Raw genomic sequence first — 19,150 nt, 5'->3', positions numbered from 1 at the left:
CCTTCACTTGCTGCATGTGCAGCTTTTAAATCATTTAAAAGGCTTTGAGTCTTTTCTTGCACTAGAAAACCAAACCAAGCCCACTGTGATCGAGTTGATTCCAACTCATAGCAAACCTACAGAAAAGAGTAAAACTTCCCTGCAGGGTTTCCAAAAATGTAATTCTTCACAGAAGCTGACTGTCACATCTTTCTCTCACGGCTGCTAGGTTCGAACCACCAACCTTTCAGTTAGCAGCTTAGCACTTCAGCCACTGCAACTCCAGGGCTTCTTTTTTGCTTTAAAGCTACAAAAGAACCATGCGCACTTATTTTGACTTAACTGCAAATTCGACTTAAAGACACAGGAGCGGATCTCGTTTGGAACCAGGCACTGACTGTACTCTATCCAGAAGACACTACAGAACAATTAAAGTGAATGAACAACCCATGGAAGTCTTCTTAGTGCAAATTTGAACAAAAGAAATCGCCATAAAAAGTACATACAGTGTTATTCTATTTGTTTACAACATAAAAACCATCAAATTCCAATGCACTTATTTTGAGATATGTACAAAGCTGAAAAAATATAAACAAAAGCAAAGAAAACCTCCTCAGAAATATGAAGATATTAGTTATACCAACAGGGCAGAACACTGTGATTAAAAATTAACTCACTGGTAAGGAGGGTCAAGAGTCAGAGTTGTTCTAGTTAGATGCCATCAAGTGGGTTCCAACTCATGGCAACCGTATGTACCACAGAACCAAACACTGCCCAGCCCCGGGCTATTGTTACAATCCTTGTTATGCTTAAGCCCATTGTTGCAGCCACCGTGTGAAATCCATCTCATCGAGGGTCTTACTCTTTTTCACTGACGCTCTATAATTTACCAAGCACGATGTCCTTCTCCAGGGACTGACTGATCCTTCCTGACAACATGTCCGAAGTATGTAAGATGCAGTCTCGCCATCCTTGCTTCTAAGAAGCATTCTAGTTGTACTTCTTCCAAGACAGATTTGTTCGTTCTGGCAGTCCACAGTATAGTCAATATTCTTCATCAACACCACAATTCAAAGGTGTCAATTCTTCTTCAGTCTTCCTTATTGATTTTCCAGCTTTCACATGCATATGATGCAATTGAAAATACCATGGATTGGGTCAGGCGCACCTTAGTCTTCAAGGTGACATCTTTGCTTTTCAACACTTTAAAGTGGTCCTTTGCAGCAGATTTGCCCACTGCAACGCATCTTTTGATTTCTTGACTGCTGCTTCCTTGGGTGTTGATTGTGGAGCCAAGTAAAATGAAATCCTTGACAACTTCCATCTTTTCTCCGTTTATCATGATGTGGCTTATCGGTCCAGTTGTGAGGATTTTTACATTGAGGTATAACCCATCCTGAAGGCTATGGTCTTTGATCTACATCAGTAAGTGCTTCAAGTCGTCTTCATTTTCAGCAAGGTTGTGTCATCTGCTTAACGTAGGTTGTTAATGAGTCTTCCTCCAATCTTGATGCCTCATTCTTCTTCATATAGTCCAGCTGCTCAGATTATTTTGCTCAGAATACTGACTGAATAGGTATGGCGAAAGCATACAAGCCGGATGCACACCTTTTCTGACTTTAAACCAATCAGTATGCCCTTGTTCTGTCTGAACAGCTGCCTCTTGATCTGTTTACAGGTTCCTCATGAGCACAATTAAGTGCCCTGGAATTCCCATTCTTCGCAATGTTATCCATAATTTGTTACGATGCACAAAGTCGAATGCCTCTGCATAGTCAAAAATACACAGGTAGACATGCTTCTGGCATTCTCTGCTTCCAGCCAGGATCCATCTGACATCAGCAATGATATCCCTGGTTTCACATCCTCTTATGAATCTGGCCTGAATTTCTGGCAGTTCCCTGTCAATATACTGCTGCAGTCACTTTTGAATGATCTTCAGCAGAATTTTGCTTGCATATGATATTAATGATATTGTTTATAATTTCCACATTCAGTTGGATCACTCTTCTTGGGAATAGGCATAAATATGGATCTCTTCCAGTCAGCTGGCCACATAGCTGTCTTGTAAATTTCTTGCAATAGGCAAGTGAGCACTTCCAGCTCTGCATCTATTTGCTGAAACATTTCAGTTGGTATTCTGTCAATTCCTGGAGCCTTGTTTTTCACCAGTGCCTTCAGTGCAGCTTGGACTTCATCCTTCAGTACAATCGGTTCCTGATCATACGCTACCTCTTGAAATGGTTGAACATCAAGTAATTGTTTTTGGTATAATGACTCTGAGTATTCCGTCTATCTTCTTTTGATGTTTCCTGCATGGTTTAGTATTTCCCCCACAGAATTCTTCATTATGGCAAGTCAAGGCTTGAAGTTTTTCTTCAGTTCTTTCAGCTTGAGAAACACCAAGCATGTTCTCCCCTTTCGTTTTTCTACCTGCAGCTCTATGCACATGTTATAATACTTTACTTGTCTTCCCGAGCCGCCCTTTGAAAACTTCTGTTGAGTTCTTTTACTTCATCATTCTTCCTTTTGCTTTAGCTGATCAACATTCCAGAGCATGTTTTAGAGTCTCCTCTGACATCCACCTTGGTCTTTTCTTTCTTTTCTGTCTTTTCAGTGACCTTGTGCTTTCTTCATGTATTATGTCTTTGATGTCATTCCACAACTCATCTGGTCTTTGGTCATGACTGTTTGATGCATCAAATCTGTTCTTGAGATGGTTTCTAAATTCAGGTGGGATATGCTCAAGGTCGTATTTTGGCTCTCGTGGGCTTGCTCTGATTTTCTTCATCTTCAACCTGAACTTGCATATGAACAACTGATGGCCTATTCCATAGTTGGCCCCTGGCCTTGTTATGAGGATATTGAGCTTTTCCATTCTCTTTTCACAGATATAGTAAATTTGATTCCTGTGTATTCCATCTGGCGAGGTGCATGTGTACAGTCGCCATGTATGTTGATGAAAAAAGGTATTTTGCAATGAAGTTACTGGTCTTGCAAAAGTCAACCATGAAATCTTCGGCATCATTTCTATCACCAGGGCCGAATTTTCCAACTAAAGATCCTTCTTTGTTTCCAACTTTCACATTCCAATCACCAGTAATTATCAGTGCATCCTGATTGCATGTTCGATCAATTTCAGATGGCAGAAGCTAATAAAAATCTTCAATTTCTTCATCTTTGGCCTTAGTGGTTGGTGCGTAAATTTGAATAATAGTCATATTAACTGGTCTTCCTTGTAGGCATATGGATATTATCCTATCAGTGACAGCTTTGTACTTCAGGATACATCTTGAAATGTTCTTTTTGATGATGAATGCAACACCATTCCTCTTTACGTTGTTGTTCCTGGCATAGGAGACTATATGGCTGTCTGATTCAAAATGGCTGATACCAGTCCATTTCAGTTCACTAACGCCTAGGATATTGATGTTTACATATTCTATTTCATTTTTTATGATTTCCTATTTTCCTAGGTTCATAGTTTGTACATTCCAGGTTCTCATCATTAATGGATGTTTGCAGCTGTTTCTTCTCACTTTAAGTAGTGCCACATCAGCAGATGAAGGTCCCAAAAGCTCTACTCCATGCACGTCATTAAGGTCGCCTCTACTTTGAGCAGGCAGCTCTTCCCAAGTCATGTTTTCAGTGCCTTCCAACCTGGGGGATCATCTTCCAACACTATATCACAATGTTCTACTGGTATTCATAAAGTTTTCACTGGCTAATTCCTTCTGGAAGAAAATTGTCAGGTCCTTCTTCCTACTCTGTCTTAGTCTAGAAGCTCAGCTGAACCTGTCCTCCATGGGTGACTCTGCTGGTATCTGTATACCAGTGGCATAGCTTTTAGCATTACGGCAACGCACAAGCCCCCACAGTTCATCAAAATGACAGACACATGGGGAGTCCTGATGGTACAGTGGTTAAGAGCTACAACTGCAAACCAAAAGATCAGCAATTTCAATCCACTAGCTGTTCCTTGGAAATACTATGGGGCAGTTCTAATCTGTCCTATAGGGTCCTGATGAGATGGAATCAACTCAACGTCAATGGTTATCTCTATAGAGTGAGAGTATATCCATTAATTACATGACTATTCAGTTTATGGAGCGCTGGTTGCACAGTGGTTAAGTGTTCAGCTGATAACCAAAAGGCTGGCAGTTTGAATTCCCAGCTGCTCCCTGGAAGCCCTATGGAGCAGTTCTACCCTGTTGCTATCAGTCAGAATTGACCCAACGGCAACAGGTTATGGGGCGCTCACTTTATATTTCACTGAATTGTAAATTTAGTATCAATTTTTTTTGCATGCATGTAAAAATCTAACCAAATTTAAAAATGCAAAGAAACATGCACAATTTGAAAATGGGCATGTGCAAAAAACATACACCAAAGAGCAAATACACTAAGAAGCTCAACACTTTCCCAGAAAAGCAAGTGAAAAACAAGGCTATGCATGATTCCATTCCCATTCAACTTTATCCTAGAGATTTTAGCCCCATTACATTCCCCTCAAAAAAAAAAAAATTTTTTTTAAAGTAAAAAAGCCATACCCCATTCTATTTCACAGGTTAATTATGTATGAACAACCTCAAATGAATATATAGATGATTACTAGACTAAGAAACTTTTGGCACATTTTTCAGATTGCAATATATCAAAGTAACATTTATCTTATGAATTTATAGACACTGGTACCAAGCAGCAGAAAAATTAATTTTAAAAGGATAACATGTATCTAAGAGAAATAAAAAGGACCAAGGAGTATGTGATAATTAAGATTGTATGTCAACTTGGCTGGGCCATGATTCTCGGTATTTATACGTGATCATTTCCACAGTGGGATCTGTTGTGAGTAGCCAATCAGTTGAAAGGGACTTTCCTCGAGGGCGTGGCCTGCATCTGAATATAAGCAGTCGTTCTGGCTTTTTGTTCACTCTGGATCGTGCAGCTGCCTCGTTTGTCTGGCTTCTGGTTCCTGGGACTTGAGCTATCAGCCCATTTGCTGATCCTGGGATTCATGGATCTTCACAGCTTCTGAGTGGAGCCCTGCTCTCCAGCCTGCTGATCTTGGGTTTGCCAGTCCCTGCAGCTACGTGAACCAGGAGAAGCCTTTCAGTCTTGCCTGCTATTCTTGGGATCTGTCGATATTCACAGCCTCTGAGCAAGAGCCCTGCTTTCCAACCTGCTGATCTTGGGTTCACCAGCCCCTGCATCCACATGAATCAGAAGAAGCATCTATTGTAACCCACGGACCTGGGACATTCCAGCCTCTGTGATCATGTGAACCATTTCTTTGATACAAATCTATATATACACATTTATACATTTTATTGGTTTTGCGTCCTACAGAACCCAGCCTAAAACAGAAAGTAATTAAGTAAATAAAAGATTCTAATATATGATTCAACAATAACTAACCAGGCTGACATACATGAAAAGATACAGCATGCTTTGAGAGCACTGTTCTATCTAATATGGCTTATTTCCTAAGAACTTCCAAAAAATTTCAACCAAATTTGTTTTCTTTAAAACATCACCAAAAAAAAAAAAAACAATTCAAGAATTTACATGGAAGTGCAAATGTCCACAAATATCCACGATGCCCTAAGGAGTACGGTACTGGGGACATGTCCATATGTTGTTGTTAGCTGCCATCAAGTCGATTCCCTCATAGAGACTCTATGTACAACAGCACAAAAAACACCACTCACTCCTGCGCCGATCCTACAGCCGTCACTCTGTTTGAGCCCACTGTTGCAGCCACTGTGTCAATCCATCTCGTTGAGGGTCTTTCTCTTTTTTGCTGACCCCCTATTTTACCAAGAATGTTGTCCTTCTCCAGGGACTGTTCCCTCCTGACAACACGTCTGAAGTATGTGAGACAAAGTTTCACCATCCTTGCTTCTAATGAGCATTCCGGCTGTACTTCTTGCAAGACAGGCTTCTTCGTTCTTCTGGCAGTTGAAGGTATATTCGATATATACCTAAGCATATATAAATGTGTGTGTACAGGGTACTTAGGAGTTGAAATCAACTTGACAGCAATGGTTTTTTAAGTACATACGTATGCATAAACTCTGTGTGTCTCTGTGTATGTGTATGAATAACTAGAATAAATTCAAAAGCATAGTATAAGAATACACAAATAGAGGTAGAGCCAAGAAGGCGGAATAGATAGACGCTTCTGGCGACCCCTCTTTACAACAAAGACCCGGAAAAACAAGCATAAGGAGTATATTTGTGACAAGCTGGGAGCCCTGAGCTTCAAAGCCAAGCTTAGAAAACGAACTGAGGAGCAGTGGGAGGAAGAGACCATTCAGAAGCGGAGAAGGGTTACCGGACCTGAATTGTGGGGAGTCCTCAGGCACCATTCCCAAAGCGGCGGCAGGGGCGGAGGGCTGGTATTAGCATTCGGTCGCAGTTTCCTCAGGGAGAAGCAGCCAGCCACAAAGCCCACTCACACCTCCAGAACCTGAGGAGAACAGCACTCTCGGCAAAAGCTAAGTACTTGCATATATTACAACGCACCCCCCCCCCCACAAACCGGCTTCAGCGGCTGAATTCCCTTGGCCTGAAATAGGAACTGTTGAGCACCTAGAGCCATCCTCCCAGCCTTTAGGAAGGAAAAAATTTGCATTTGGGGGAAAAGAATTTGCTAGCTCCGCTAACTGGGGGAGCTCAGGACAGAAGCAGCTCCTGTCCAGGGATAAAAAAACCCATGGACTTTGAGCACCTTTCTTTTCTGCATGGACCTGTGTGGGCCTATTTTGGGAGAATAGGCCCTGTTGGCAGACTCCAACCATTTCAGCTGTGTGGTGGAGAGGTGGGTTTTTGAAGTTTGACATTGCTCTGCCTATTAAACAAGATCCCACCTACCCACATCAGGGACCTAAGGACTGGTAGCTCCACTCAGGCCATCCAGCCACCTGCGACAGGGGTCCAAAGATAACTGGTACCTCCCAGTCCTTACAACCAAAAAGGCTGGGTGCCCACGATCCGTCTGCAGAACCCACCCACCTGCACGCTCTAGGGAACAGGCATGTGCTTTCCTAAGAGACACTCGGAGGTCAGTTCTCAGCCCCCTGCCTTGTTCAGAGCGTGATCCCCTGCTGCAATCAGATACCTGTATATACGCCAATCACCCCTGCCCCTCTAGGACTGTAGGACGGAGCCTGCACCACACACTTGATGATCAGCCACCTGGAAACCTGAGCTGAACTCATACAAGAAAACTGAATGGACTCCTAGACTGATATACCTGATAACAGCTCTAGCCAACTGGGGACCGGACATCAGAGCTCCAAAGGCAAAAGTAATCGAAGTAGCTCACTCAAGCAACCCATAGGGGTATGCCAAAACAAAACAAAGCAAGCAACTATGACACAGTAAGCAAGCATAAACTAATACAATAACTTATAGACGGCTCGGAGAAAACAGTCAATATCAAGTCACCTAAAGAAACAGATCATGATCACCTCAACAGGCTCTCAAAACAAAGAATCCAGGGATCTTTCAGATGAAAGTGCATTCCCAGAATTACCAGAGGCAGAATACAAAAGTTTAATATACAGAACCTTTCAAGACATCAGGAAGGAAATGAGGCAATAAAAAGTTTAAAGCATTACTTAAAACGTGGAAAGAAACATAGTTTTCATACATTAATTTTACCAAGTAATCTGACATTCCAAAATTTAAGACAAGTTAAATTTTGGTTTAACTTGTCTTAGGTAAAAATGCTTTTGTGCCTAAGCTTTTATACCTGGATCTTAGAAATTTACATTTAGAGCAAGCTTTCCAAGATGCCATTGAGTTGGTTCCAACTCATAGCAACCCTATGTACAACAGAATGAAACACTGCCCAGTTCTGAGCCATCCTTACAATTGTTGTTATGCATGAGCCCACTGTTGCAGCCAATGTTTCAATCCATCTCGTTTAGGGCTGGTCACACACTACCTCCTGAAATGGCTGAACGTGGACCAATTCTTTTTGGTACTGTAACTCTGTGCATTCTTTCCATCTTTTGATGCCTCCTGAGTCACTCAATATTTCCCCCATAGAATCCTTCGATACTGCAATTTGAGGCTTGATTTTTTTCTTCAGTTCATTCAGCTTGAGAAATGCCAAGCGTGTCCTCCCCTTTTGGTTTTCTAACTTCAGGTCTTTGCACATTTCATTCTAATACTGTACTTCGTCTTCTTGAACCGCCCTTTTAAATCCTCTGTTCAGCTTTTAGTTCACCATTTATTCTGTTTGCCTTAGCTACTCTACATTCAGGAGCAACTTTCAGTGTCTCTTCTGACATCCATTTTGGTCTTTTCTTTCTTTCCTATATTTTTAATGACTTCTTGCTTTCTTCATGTATGATGTCCTTGATGTCATTCCACAACTCGTCTGGTCTTCAGTCATTAGTGTTTAATGAGTCAAATCTATTCTTGAGATGGTCTCTAAATTCATATGGAATATACTCAGGTTACACTTTGGCTCTCATGGACTTATCTCTTCACCTTCAGCTTGAACTTACACATGAGCAACTGATGGTCTGTTCCAGTCGACTCCTGGCCTTGTTCAGACTGATGATATTGAGCTTTTCCATTGTCTCTTTTCACAGATGTAGTCAATTTGATTCCTGTGTATTCCATCTGGTGAGGTCCACATGTACAGTCATGATTTAAGTTGCTGAAAAATGTATCTGCAATGAGTAAGTCATTGGTCTTGCAAAATTCTATTATGCGATCTCTGGCATCATTTCTATCACCAAGGCCATGTTTTCCAACTACTGTTCCTTCTTCTTCGTTTCCAACTTTTACATTCCAATCACCAGTAACTATTAATACATCTTGATTGCACGCTCGATCAGTTTCAAACTGCAAAAGTTGGTAAAAATCTTCAATTTCCTCATCTTTGGCATTAGTGGTTGGTGTGTACATTTGAATAACAGTTGTATTAGCTGGTCTTCCTTGCAGGCATATGGATATTATCCTATTACTGACAGCACTGTACTTCAGGATAGATCTTGAAATGTTCTTTTTGATGATGAATGCGATGCCATTCCTCTTCAGTTTGTCATTCCCGGCATAATAGACCATACGACTGTCCAGCTCAAAATGGCCAATACAAGTCCATTTCAGCTCACTAATGCCTGGGATCTGTGAGTCTGAATCAACTCTACGGTAACGGGTTTAGGTCTTTTGGTTTAATGCCTAGGATATCAAACAACAAAGGTAAGATGGCTTTTATACCTGAACTTTTTATACCTGTATCTTAGAAATTTGTATCAACATTCACTACAGTAAACTTTGTAAAAGCAAAATGTTGGAAACTATTCACATTTTTATTCATGGCGGTGAGGTTAAAAAAAAAAACTAAGATAAATTCACCAAATGCAGTATTATGGCGTTTTATACAACTTTAGACTCAAACTGTTATGTACTGTTATGAACAAATCTTTAGGATAATTTGTTAAATGAAAAAAGCAATATATATTCCATGCTAGCTTTTGCTTAACATGGTGCGAAAAATAAAAATTTTTAATTCTATATGCTTACATTTACACAAAGAAATACTGCCAAGATGCTTAAAAAATTTTATAATAAAGCTGATTATTTAAAGGTAGCTGGTAGAAAAATGGTCTGAATGAGGACAAGGTTAGAAACAAGTCTTCATAAATTACCATTTTAGAGTTCACATTAAAATTTGAAATTTGAAGGATTATCTATTAGAAAAACATAATTACTTTTAAACATAATACAAATAAAAAATGTGATATATTTAATGTATTTCCTCAGAATTCCCATTCACAAGCATTAAAACCATTTAAGATTTACTCACTTAAGGCTTAATTGTTATGAAATGGTCTAATACATTTGTGCAAATCATAAAAATGTAAGTCAGAGCTCTCTTTTTAAACAAAGAGACCAGAGATATCAGTCTGTACTTCCAATTTATCTCAGGAGGATGTTACCAAAATGACTAGATTTAACACATTAGGGGTTTTGGTACAATACATTAAATGTTGTAGAAGTGTTTAAAACCCTTCTCAAGATTTAAGAGTAACTTTTACATCAGTTAAAAAAGGTATTTTTCTGGGCTTCACAAGTTTTATATCCATTAAGTTCAAAAACCCTCAGTAGAAACATAACAAACTAATCTGGAAACTTGCTTCCAGTGGAAACTGTGACCTTCAGAACTTAAACACACCCACTTGCTTTCCTGACCTGATTTAGCAAAAAAAGAATAATTTTAGATCTTAATCCAAGACTGCGATGGGCAGTCAAAAATTTTAGAAATGTAATACCACCTCAAGGCACAGAGAGGCTGGGAGGACAGGAACCTGGACACGGAATCATGCTTTTCACACACCTGAAAGCTTCCAGCAAAGCCAGTCCCAACTGGGGAAAAAAAGATGGTTTTGGAGACCCAGCCATGATCCAGCTAAACTCACTCTCCTGCCTCATTCCTGTGGTGAGGTCATGAGAGTGCCAATTCCCAAAGAGGACCCCATAATGAATCAGGGTTCTTCCCTTAACCTCTCTCTCTTCCTTTCTTTACCCCATCACACCATGTAAGAGGTAAAGCTGCAGTTTTAGAACCGCACAGAAGAGGCTCCAGTGCCTGCGGAAAGCCAAGAAAACTGTTTGTAGTGATGAAATAAGGATGGCTACAGTGCGATGGATTGCTTTCCTGTGATCTCTCTCACCATGGTCTTGTAACTCCCACCCGAGGGATTTGGTAGGACTGTGTAAATAAGATAATTGTAGCTCACCAAAGGGATTGGTCAGTTTTGCCATTCTGCTAGGCTTAAAATGAACGATCCCTGTGGCAGGAAAGAGAGGCTCTTACCATCATCAAAAAAGAGGCGCTATGAGCAGAGCACGTGTCCCTTGGGCCCGGGATCCCTACGCTGAGAAGCTCCTGGAACCAGAAGACCCGTAGCACTGAAGATGGCAAGAAGCAGTGGCAGGAGATGGCGTGGTGGGCTTCCCAGCTCACAGAACAAAAAGGCTGAGTCTCTTTGAGCAGGTGGCTTGCTGGCAGAGTAGATGCCACTGGGCTTGGTGTTGGTGGAGCTAGGTTTACTGACTCACAGAGCTAGAGCTGAGCAACTTCAGGCCAAGGCTTACTAGCAGAGTGGGGTGACTTGGGGTACTTATCGGCAGAATAAAAGAGCTTTGTAACACTTGACTGAGCAGGGCAGATGCTGAGGGGCCAGAAGGAGGCATGCCTATGGGCACAGCTCAAGAGGCTGTCATGATGGAAGAACTGTATCCTGAATGTTCCTGAACCTGAATTGCAACCTGTTACTTCCTAATAAACCCCATAATCGTACTGTATGTGAATTCTGTGCGGCCACTGCAATGAATTATCAAACCCAGCAGACAAGTAGAGAGTGTTAGGGGAGGGATGGCTGGTGTCAGAATTAGTAAAGATGAAGAAAAGAGGAGGCAGGTCAGACTTCTACTTCATGGGGATCAGCGTTGGGCTGTTGATCTTGATTTTCCTTTCCCCTGATGAAGTTAGAGAAGGTCAGGCACCACCCCCACACCATTTTTACAACAGCTCTACAAAGCCTGGGGCTCAGCCTCCCTACAGAGAGCTGCTCTGTCTTCAGGCTCTGATCAGGAGACTGTCATTCAACACAGAGCACTAAGGCCCAGGGAATGTTAATGAGGCAGGCAGCCTCAAAGCCCAACCCTTCTAAGAGACACATGCTCTGGTTTATCCTCCTACATCGAGCAAAATAGGCTGCACATTCTTCTGAAATTGTCCTTGACAAGATAACCACAGAACTGGGCCATAGTATAGCTGACCACAACCGATTTTAGCAGGTTTTCTATGCCATCTTAACACTTGAAGTCAACTATTAGCTCATTAAGCGCAAAATACATATAAGCACCCACCTCTGGGTGGAGACTTAACATGCTAATGAAGGAAAACTGACCTCTTCCTCCATCCTGGGGGATGAAACTCTTGTCTAGAGAAAATGCATAGCCGTCCCCAAGCCCTGAGTGTCTGTTTGAAGGTCAATCCTCAATATTCATGATGAATTTGCACTTCTTTGTCTGCTCTCTGTAAAAGCCCACCTCCTCTAAGCTGCCTATGAGTAGTCTTGGAGGCAGCAGCCCCGACTGCTCCCTTCCTCGCGCAAAGAAATAAAGGTGCACTTCTTCCCTCCCACTTAGGCCTCTTCTTTATTGCCTGTAACAAATCATGCAGAGCAAAACCTGGGGTGGCCACCCAGGAACATTAATGCTCCAAGATTTCAGCTCTGAGAGTCCCATAAGAAAGGTGATCCCATGTATCCAAATCTTGAAACACCACACATGCGTAGAGGAAGGGCCCAGTGAAGGTGGAGCAGGGCTTTAGGATGCCACCTAAGGCTCAGTCCCTTAGCGTCATTCCCTTATACTAAAATTACCCAGTTCTCTGTGGTACTCACCATTTCTTGGTTTACAGCTTCTGGAAATCTAAGTGAATGTCCTCTCTGAGACCAAGAAGCCAGTTAGGTAAGAGGGATGGGAACGGAAGCAGGGCCGCTAGGCAGACTGGCGGCAAATGAATACTGTTTGGTCCACACAGCCAGTCAACAGCTGAAATCCTTACTTGTGATTCACAGATCTGCAAGACAGGTTCCTCAGCTGCTTAGACTGGACCAGTTCTCTGCGCCTCACCTGGGACCTGAAATAGAAGATGAAGGGAGACAGTGTTGAGTAAGGAGGGAGTAACAGGTTTTTGGCCTTCAGTTCTTTTCTTGGGCAGGGCTTCCTTTCAGGTTCAAGACAAAGCTTCACCCAGAGGGCATGTGCACTGAAGGCAAAACAGGCTGCAGCCTCCAGAGCACACGTGTGCATTCTTTATGCAGCTCCACAGGTCTCTTCTTTCTAGCAACAAGATCACAGATGGAGGAATTTACTCATCCCAAAGCATGAGAGGCATCTAGGCCTGGCCAGGCTGGAAAACTAGAACCTGATTTCCATCAGGGATTCCGAGGTCCAAAGTTGAGGTTGTGGGTTAACCTATGAAACATTGCCCCTAATAGATCAACACACACACTTTTATTTGATATCAACACGGATAAATTTTCAGGGAAAATATATATTTCAAGTCTGGTTAATGAACTCATCATCTCATCATGCTTCATCGATTTTTAAGTATGTGCAAACATAACTCCTCTGTTGTGCTTCTTAAAATTTTTTTCATTTCATTTATTGCATTGTAATATGTCATCAGTATTTTTCCTATTAATTTTGCAATTAACATTTTTCTTCCCCTTAAGTTTTTTTTTTTTTTCCTTTGCTCTCAGGCCATGTTACCACCAGTCCACAAGCTTTCCAGAAATCTGGAAAAATACCAGAACACTTTCTCTTTCAACCTTATAAAATCAATCAACCAACAAATCAAAAAAACATCAAGTTTCTTCTAAGGAGAAGTCTCCTGCCTCTGTTCCTGTTTCTTTCTACCCCATTTCCTCACCCAACTGATTCCTACGCTTTTATTTCCTGGTGTCAGCGTAAAGGTGTTCTCTCTTGTGAGCACATGATCTTTATACCAGTGCCTCCCCTCTAAGCATCACTCTTCCTTTTATTAATGTCTCTAATAGCAGTCTCTAATTTTAATTCACATCTTTATTTCTACAGTTATTATTTTCAGCATATACTTGTAAGAGACGTAGACTCTCAAGCCCCACCCCAGACCTGCTGAACCAAAATCTACATTTTAACAAGATTCCTGGGTTATGCACATCCACATTCAACTTTGTAAAGCACTCACTGCTCTAAGGCCTGTAACTCAAAGGATGAACATTCTATCAACAGATGCCCTTTGAACCATATTTAACCATAAGGCTAGTGGACACCGCAGTGCCAGTGGACTCAGCAGAACCCTAAGTGATCAACACATCACATAGTGTGTAGGTGTGAAACAGTCATCACTACAATGTACAGCTTCGTAGCCTTATGTTAGCTGGAAGCATGTCGCATAGGGAAATACAGTTCATAAAAGCAAAGATGACATTCAATTAAATTTGGTTGTATTTACACGATTAAGATTAATGTCACTCTAAATTGGATTTACCTCCTGAAAAATGCAATGATATTTAAACAGAGAAATGAGTTGGGAGCAACTGAGGGGACAGAAGAGGAACTCTGTGAGGAGGTGGCAATTGAAGTGAGACTTCAAATTGTAAGAATTCTTGATTTCCTATGGTTAAAACGTTTTACTCTAGTTGAAGAAATACCTGGTCAAAGACAGAAAGGCATTAAAAATCTTGGCATCTTTAAAAAAGTTTTTTTTTTTTTTTTAAATATGTCGAGAGCTTACTTGACATGAGGGTGAGCTATAATTTTAAGTCAGAGAGCTATACAGAAGACTGACCATATAGGTTCTTGACCAATGTAAAATATATGGATTTACTCTATATGTGATTGACAGCTTACTTAGTTTACATTTTTAAAAGATGCTTCTTCCAACTGGGTGAAAATATACTTTTTTTGTAAAAGGTATCACTTACAAGAAAGAGATAAAAAGCAGCAGACAGTTCAGAGGCTGCATTCATACATCATGTATCTCAGAGGAGCTTGGCCTAGAGTTGCAGCTATGAAAACGGTGGTTATATTTTGGTTATAAACTAACAGCACTTGATGCTTTCCTGAAGGAGAGGATCAAATCTAATGAATGGATGCTGGTGCCTTTTAGTGATACGGGAAAGCCAGGTGAGAAGCAGATTTGCTGGGATGAGATTTGAGAGCTTTATTTTCAACACATTAGGTTTCAGAGCCATACAGCCCTTCGTACCCCAGGTAGACTACAGGAAGGGTTTGGTGTCTGAGTCCACTGGTACCCAAGTGTCCACATCTCAACTGGTAGGTTGTCTCCTCCTGGCCACTAAAATCAAACTGTGACCTCTGAAACAGGGTCCACTCCCACTTCTTAAACTTCAAGCAAGAGGGAAGGAAGAGCACAATCCTGGCACGTAATAGGCCTTAGGAAAAATAACTGGATATTTCTGAGGGGCAACTCTTAGATTCGAGCTAGGAAAATACACTAGTTTTTAATGAAGGTTTGGATATGGCATGAAGTGACTAAACTACCCATCATGACTCCAAAGGCAAACCCAGTCCAAAAAGGGGATTCTTCTAGAATACCTGTTTCTATGAAAATAAAGGGAAATAAATAAAAGGAACCATATATTTCTACAGATACTGAGATTAAAAGTGGTATGTAATCGTTTTCCTCTAGGCATTTTACATATTTAAAAAATCCATAATTTTTTCACAATAAAAAAACATTTTTCCACATATTTATCGTAATAATGGTAACAGTAAATACTAATATTTCTGCTTGTTCAATTTAGCAATAAGAAACTAAGAAAAACAGGAACAAAGTAGGAGGATTCACATTTCCCCGTTACAAAGGATACTATAAAGCTACAGCAATCAAAATAGATACTGCTATAATGATAGACACAAAGACCAGTGGAGTAGAATTGAAAGTCCAGAAATAAACCCTTACATCTATGGCCAAACAATTTTCCACAAGAGTGCTATGTCCATTCAGTGGGGAAAGAAGAGTCTCTTCAATAAATTGTGCAGCACAAATGGATATCTGCACACAAAAAAAGAATAAAATTGAACCCGCCCCTCATATCATATGAGAAAATTAACTTAGAATGAATCGAAGACTTAAATTCTAAGAACTAAAACCATTAAACTCTTAGAACAATACATAGCTTTGGGACATAGTTTTAGACAACAGATTCTTAGATACAATACCAAAAGCATAAGCAACAAAAGACAATAGATAAAATTGGACTTCATCAAATTAAAAACTCTTGTGCATCAAAGGACTTTAAGAACAAAATGAAGAGACAACCTACAGAATGGGAGAAAATATTTAGGAATCATATATCTGATAAGGGTTTCATATCTAAAATATATAAACCCCAAAAAAAACCCAGTGCCGTCAAATGAAAAATATATAAAGAACTCTTAAAACTCAAGAACAAAAAAATATGCTACACAATTAAAAAATGGGCAAAGGAACTCTTGGAAAATATGCAGAATAAAAACATTTGTCTTGCTTTAAAAAAAAAAAAAAAAGGTTTCCTGGAAGGCTAAGGGAGGGCGAGATGCCATTTCTGAGACAGGGCAGCTCCACGTGGGGAACCTTCCTGGCCCTGCATCTCTCTTACCATGATGGCGATTTAGATCCTTTTACTATGCTAAAACTCGTAGTTTTAAGTATTAAAAAAAAAGAAATGGGCAAAGGACTTGAAATGACATTTCACCAAAGAAGATATACAAATGGGCAACAAACACAGAAAAGATAATATTATTGAAAAAAAAAAAAAAAACCGTTGCCATGTGGTCGATTCCTACTCACAGCGATCCCATCAAAACCACAATGAGATATCACCTCACCCCACTAGGATGACTACTATCAATAAAAAATAAATTAACAAGTACTGGGGACAAGGTGGAGAAATCGGAACCCTCATTCACTGTTGGTGGGATTGTAAAATGGTACAGTCTCTGTGGGAAACAGTTTGGCAGTTCTAAGAATTACCACACAACCCAGTAATTTTACTTCTAGGCGTGTATTCAAAAGACTTGAAAGCGGGGACACAAACAGTTACTTGTACACCAATGTTCTGTTCGTTGCAGCACTATTCACAACGGCCAAAAGTGGGAAACAATCCAAATATCCATCAACACAGGAATGGATAGACGAAATGTGGTATATCCATACAATGGAATATTGCTCAGTCATAAACAGAAACAAAGTTCTGATAAATGCTATGACATCGATGAACCTTGAAAACACTACGCTGAGCAAAATAATTTAGATACAAAACGATAAACATTACATTATTCCACTGGTATGAAATACATAGTTTGGTAAAATGTATAGAGACCAAAGTTTATTAGTGGTTACCAGGAGTGGGTGGAAGAGGGCAAAGGGGAGTTAATGCTTAAAAGGCACCAAGTTTCTGCTAAGAGTAATGGAAAAACTCGGAAATGGATAGTGGTGTTGGTTCAGAACATAAAAATGTTTGTTATACATATTTTACAACAGAAACAAAAAAAGATACTATAAAAAGACAACACCATTTAAAAAAAAGGAAGAAATTTAAATTCTTATTCTGAGTATACAGGTGAAATAAGAGAAATTCAGACACTATGGGATAATAGGGAGGTAAGTGGCTATTCCAAAGATTTAACGCCAATCCTAGATGGTTCAGTCTTAAAGAAATACAAGCACATTTGAGGAAATGCAGTATGGAAAGGATGAACTTTTTAAAGTAAATGAATCTCGATCAACTGGTTATTACTATTTTTTTAAAAAAGGCTATTTCCATAACAAAAATTTTGAATTTTAATTCTAAATAGCAAAAAAAGAGACTGTGCTAATGCCAGTGGAGATAGAAATGATTTCTCCAACAGGACATTTAAATTTAGACACTTAAAATTTTTGAAATGATAATATGCACCCGCTGCTTGACTCCTCACTCTATTTTTTCCTATCTTTTGTTCCATGCAAAATAGAGCACGGTGAGCAGCTGACTTACAGGGGTTGGGAACCGGGCGTTTAAACTCAGATCAATTACTCTGGGATCGGATGGGGCCCGTGACTCTGCACTTCTCACAAACTCCCAGGTGACGCTGCTGCTGGTCTGGAAACCACAATTTGGCTTTGCGAAGATTTACACGATTTTACCTGTTAATGCGGCGTGAGACAAAGGTCCAGCGCACCTATTCGGCCTCCCCCACTGGTGGGGCGAGGTTCCGGAGGAGGCAGAGGCACGAAAGCGACGTAGGCGGCTGGAGGCCGAGCCACAGCGCGGCTACAGGCATTCGCGCGGCTCTGGAGCCGCCCAGGAGGGGAGGAGAGGCCAGCACTACGCAGAAGACCGGGAGCAGCGCCCTCAGACCCCGGGACAACAGCACTGGAGCAGGAATGACGCCAACATACACAACTATACCTCACACCGGAGCTGAAGAACTACCAAACTTGGCTACCGCTCGAGGACGCGCACTTCCGCTTCCGGTTTCTGGGACTCTAGATGCCGAAGCGGAGGAGTTCCCAGCATGCCAAAAAAAAAAAAAAATTTTTTTTTAATCTATTTTGTCTGAAATTAATCTGCCGCATCCAGATTTATTGCTTTTATTACTTGTCTCATACTTTGTCCACGTTTTTATTTTCAACTGTTTTGATTTCAGATGGAACTATTCTAAGCAATATGCAGCTGGATTTGTTAAAAATCCCAGCCTGAAAATAAGTTTTGAGCGCTCAAATTAAACATATTTCTTCTGGTTACTATATGCTTTTATTATTTCCCCCAACTTAATTCATGCTTTCTCTTTATCCGTTTTGAAAAGTTTTTAATATTTGGGATTACAGTATATATAAAGAAAATTGAATGGAAATGCAGATGTATCCCTGTTTAACAATATAGTGGGTACCTGTTAACCCACCACACTTTCCAAGAAACGTAAGATTAGCTTGCTGTAGAAAGCCCTTCGGTACCCCTTCTCTTTTGCCTCCTCCTCATTCTCTTCAAGGGGAAACCACTTCAATTTTTTTCATTCTCTTCAAGGAGAAACCACTTCAGTGCACTCCTCCTGAGTGTTGTAAAATGGTATCTCATTCCGGTTTTAATTTCGTTCCTTCCTCTGTATTGCTAAGTAGCATTCCATGGTGTGGAAGTACCACACTATGTTCATCCATTAATAAGTCGATGGACATTTGGGTTGTTTTCTACTTTTGGTGATCATGAATGAAGCTGCTCTGAACATTTGTGTACACGTCCTTTTGAGGACATGTTTTCATTTCTCTTGTATAAATACCTCTGAATGAAATTGATGGGTCATATGGCAGGTGTGTGTTTAACTTAATAAAACACTGCCAAATTACTTTCCAAAGTGATTGCACCTTCCTTCCCCACACCACCCACAGCCATGTGTGAGCCCGTGTATTTTCAGTTTTGGCTTCCTCCTCTGTGCACTTGCACCCAGACCAGGGGCCCACCCAGGTGAGGAGCCTACATCTCGCTGCCCATCTGTGAAAGCTCCTTTCTCTCTGGAACTCAGTTCTTCAAGATTTTCTTTCATCCACTGCTCTTCTCTTAAAAAGAAAACAAAAAAATAAAGCTACTACCTTGGAGTTATTCAACTC

General features: G+C 40.6%; 1 protein-coding gene across 9 annotated transcripts in view; it reads right to left on the bottom strand.

The window, feature by feature from the left end:
- LOC126072187 (zinc finger protein 14-like) overlaps positions 1 to 18,004 on the bottom strand; it is a 62,543-nt gene extending 44,539 nt beyond the window's left edge. For 4 of the 9 annotated variants that reach the window (XR_007516470.1, XM_049876972.1, XM_049876976.1 and 1 more), the window contains exons 1-3: positions 17,693 to 18,004; positions 12,417 to 12,655; positions 7,859 to 9,180 (exon numbers count right to left, since the gene is read on the bottom strand). Coding sequence is in view for 3 of the 9 variants with exons in the window: in XM_049876968.1 (XP_049732925.1) it covers positions 12,417 to 12,419 (3 nt within the window). In the remaining 6 variants the exon portion in view is untranslated. Of the gene's footprint in view, positions 1 to 656; positions 6,452 to 7,858; positions 9,181 to 12,416; positions 12,656 to 17,692 lie in introns of all 9 variants that reach the window. The other 5 variants (XM_049876968.1, XM_049876970.1, XM_049876971.1 and 2 more) reach the window with 3 other exon arrangements.
- Positions 18,005 to 19,150: the final 1,146 nt, after the last annotated feature.

The sequence above is a fragment of the Elephas maximus genome, chromosome 3 (assembly GCF_024166365.1).
Source record: "Elephas maximus indicus isolate mEleMax1 chromosome 3, mEleMax1 primary haplotype, whole genome shotgun sequence".
Lineage (NCBI taxonomy): Eukaryota > Metazoa > Chordata > Mammalia > Proboscidea > Elephantidae > Elephas > Elephas maximus.
This window is presented reverse-complemented; position numbering and strand designations above follow the sequence as displayed.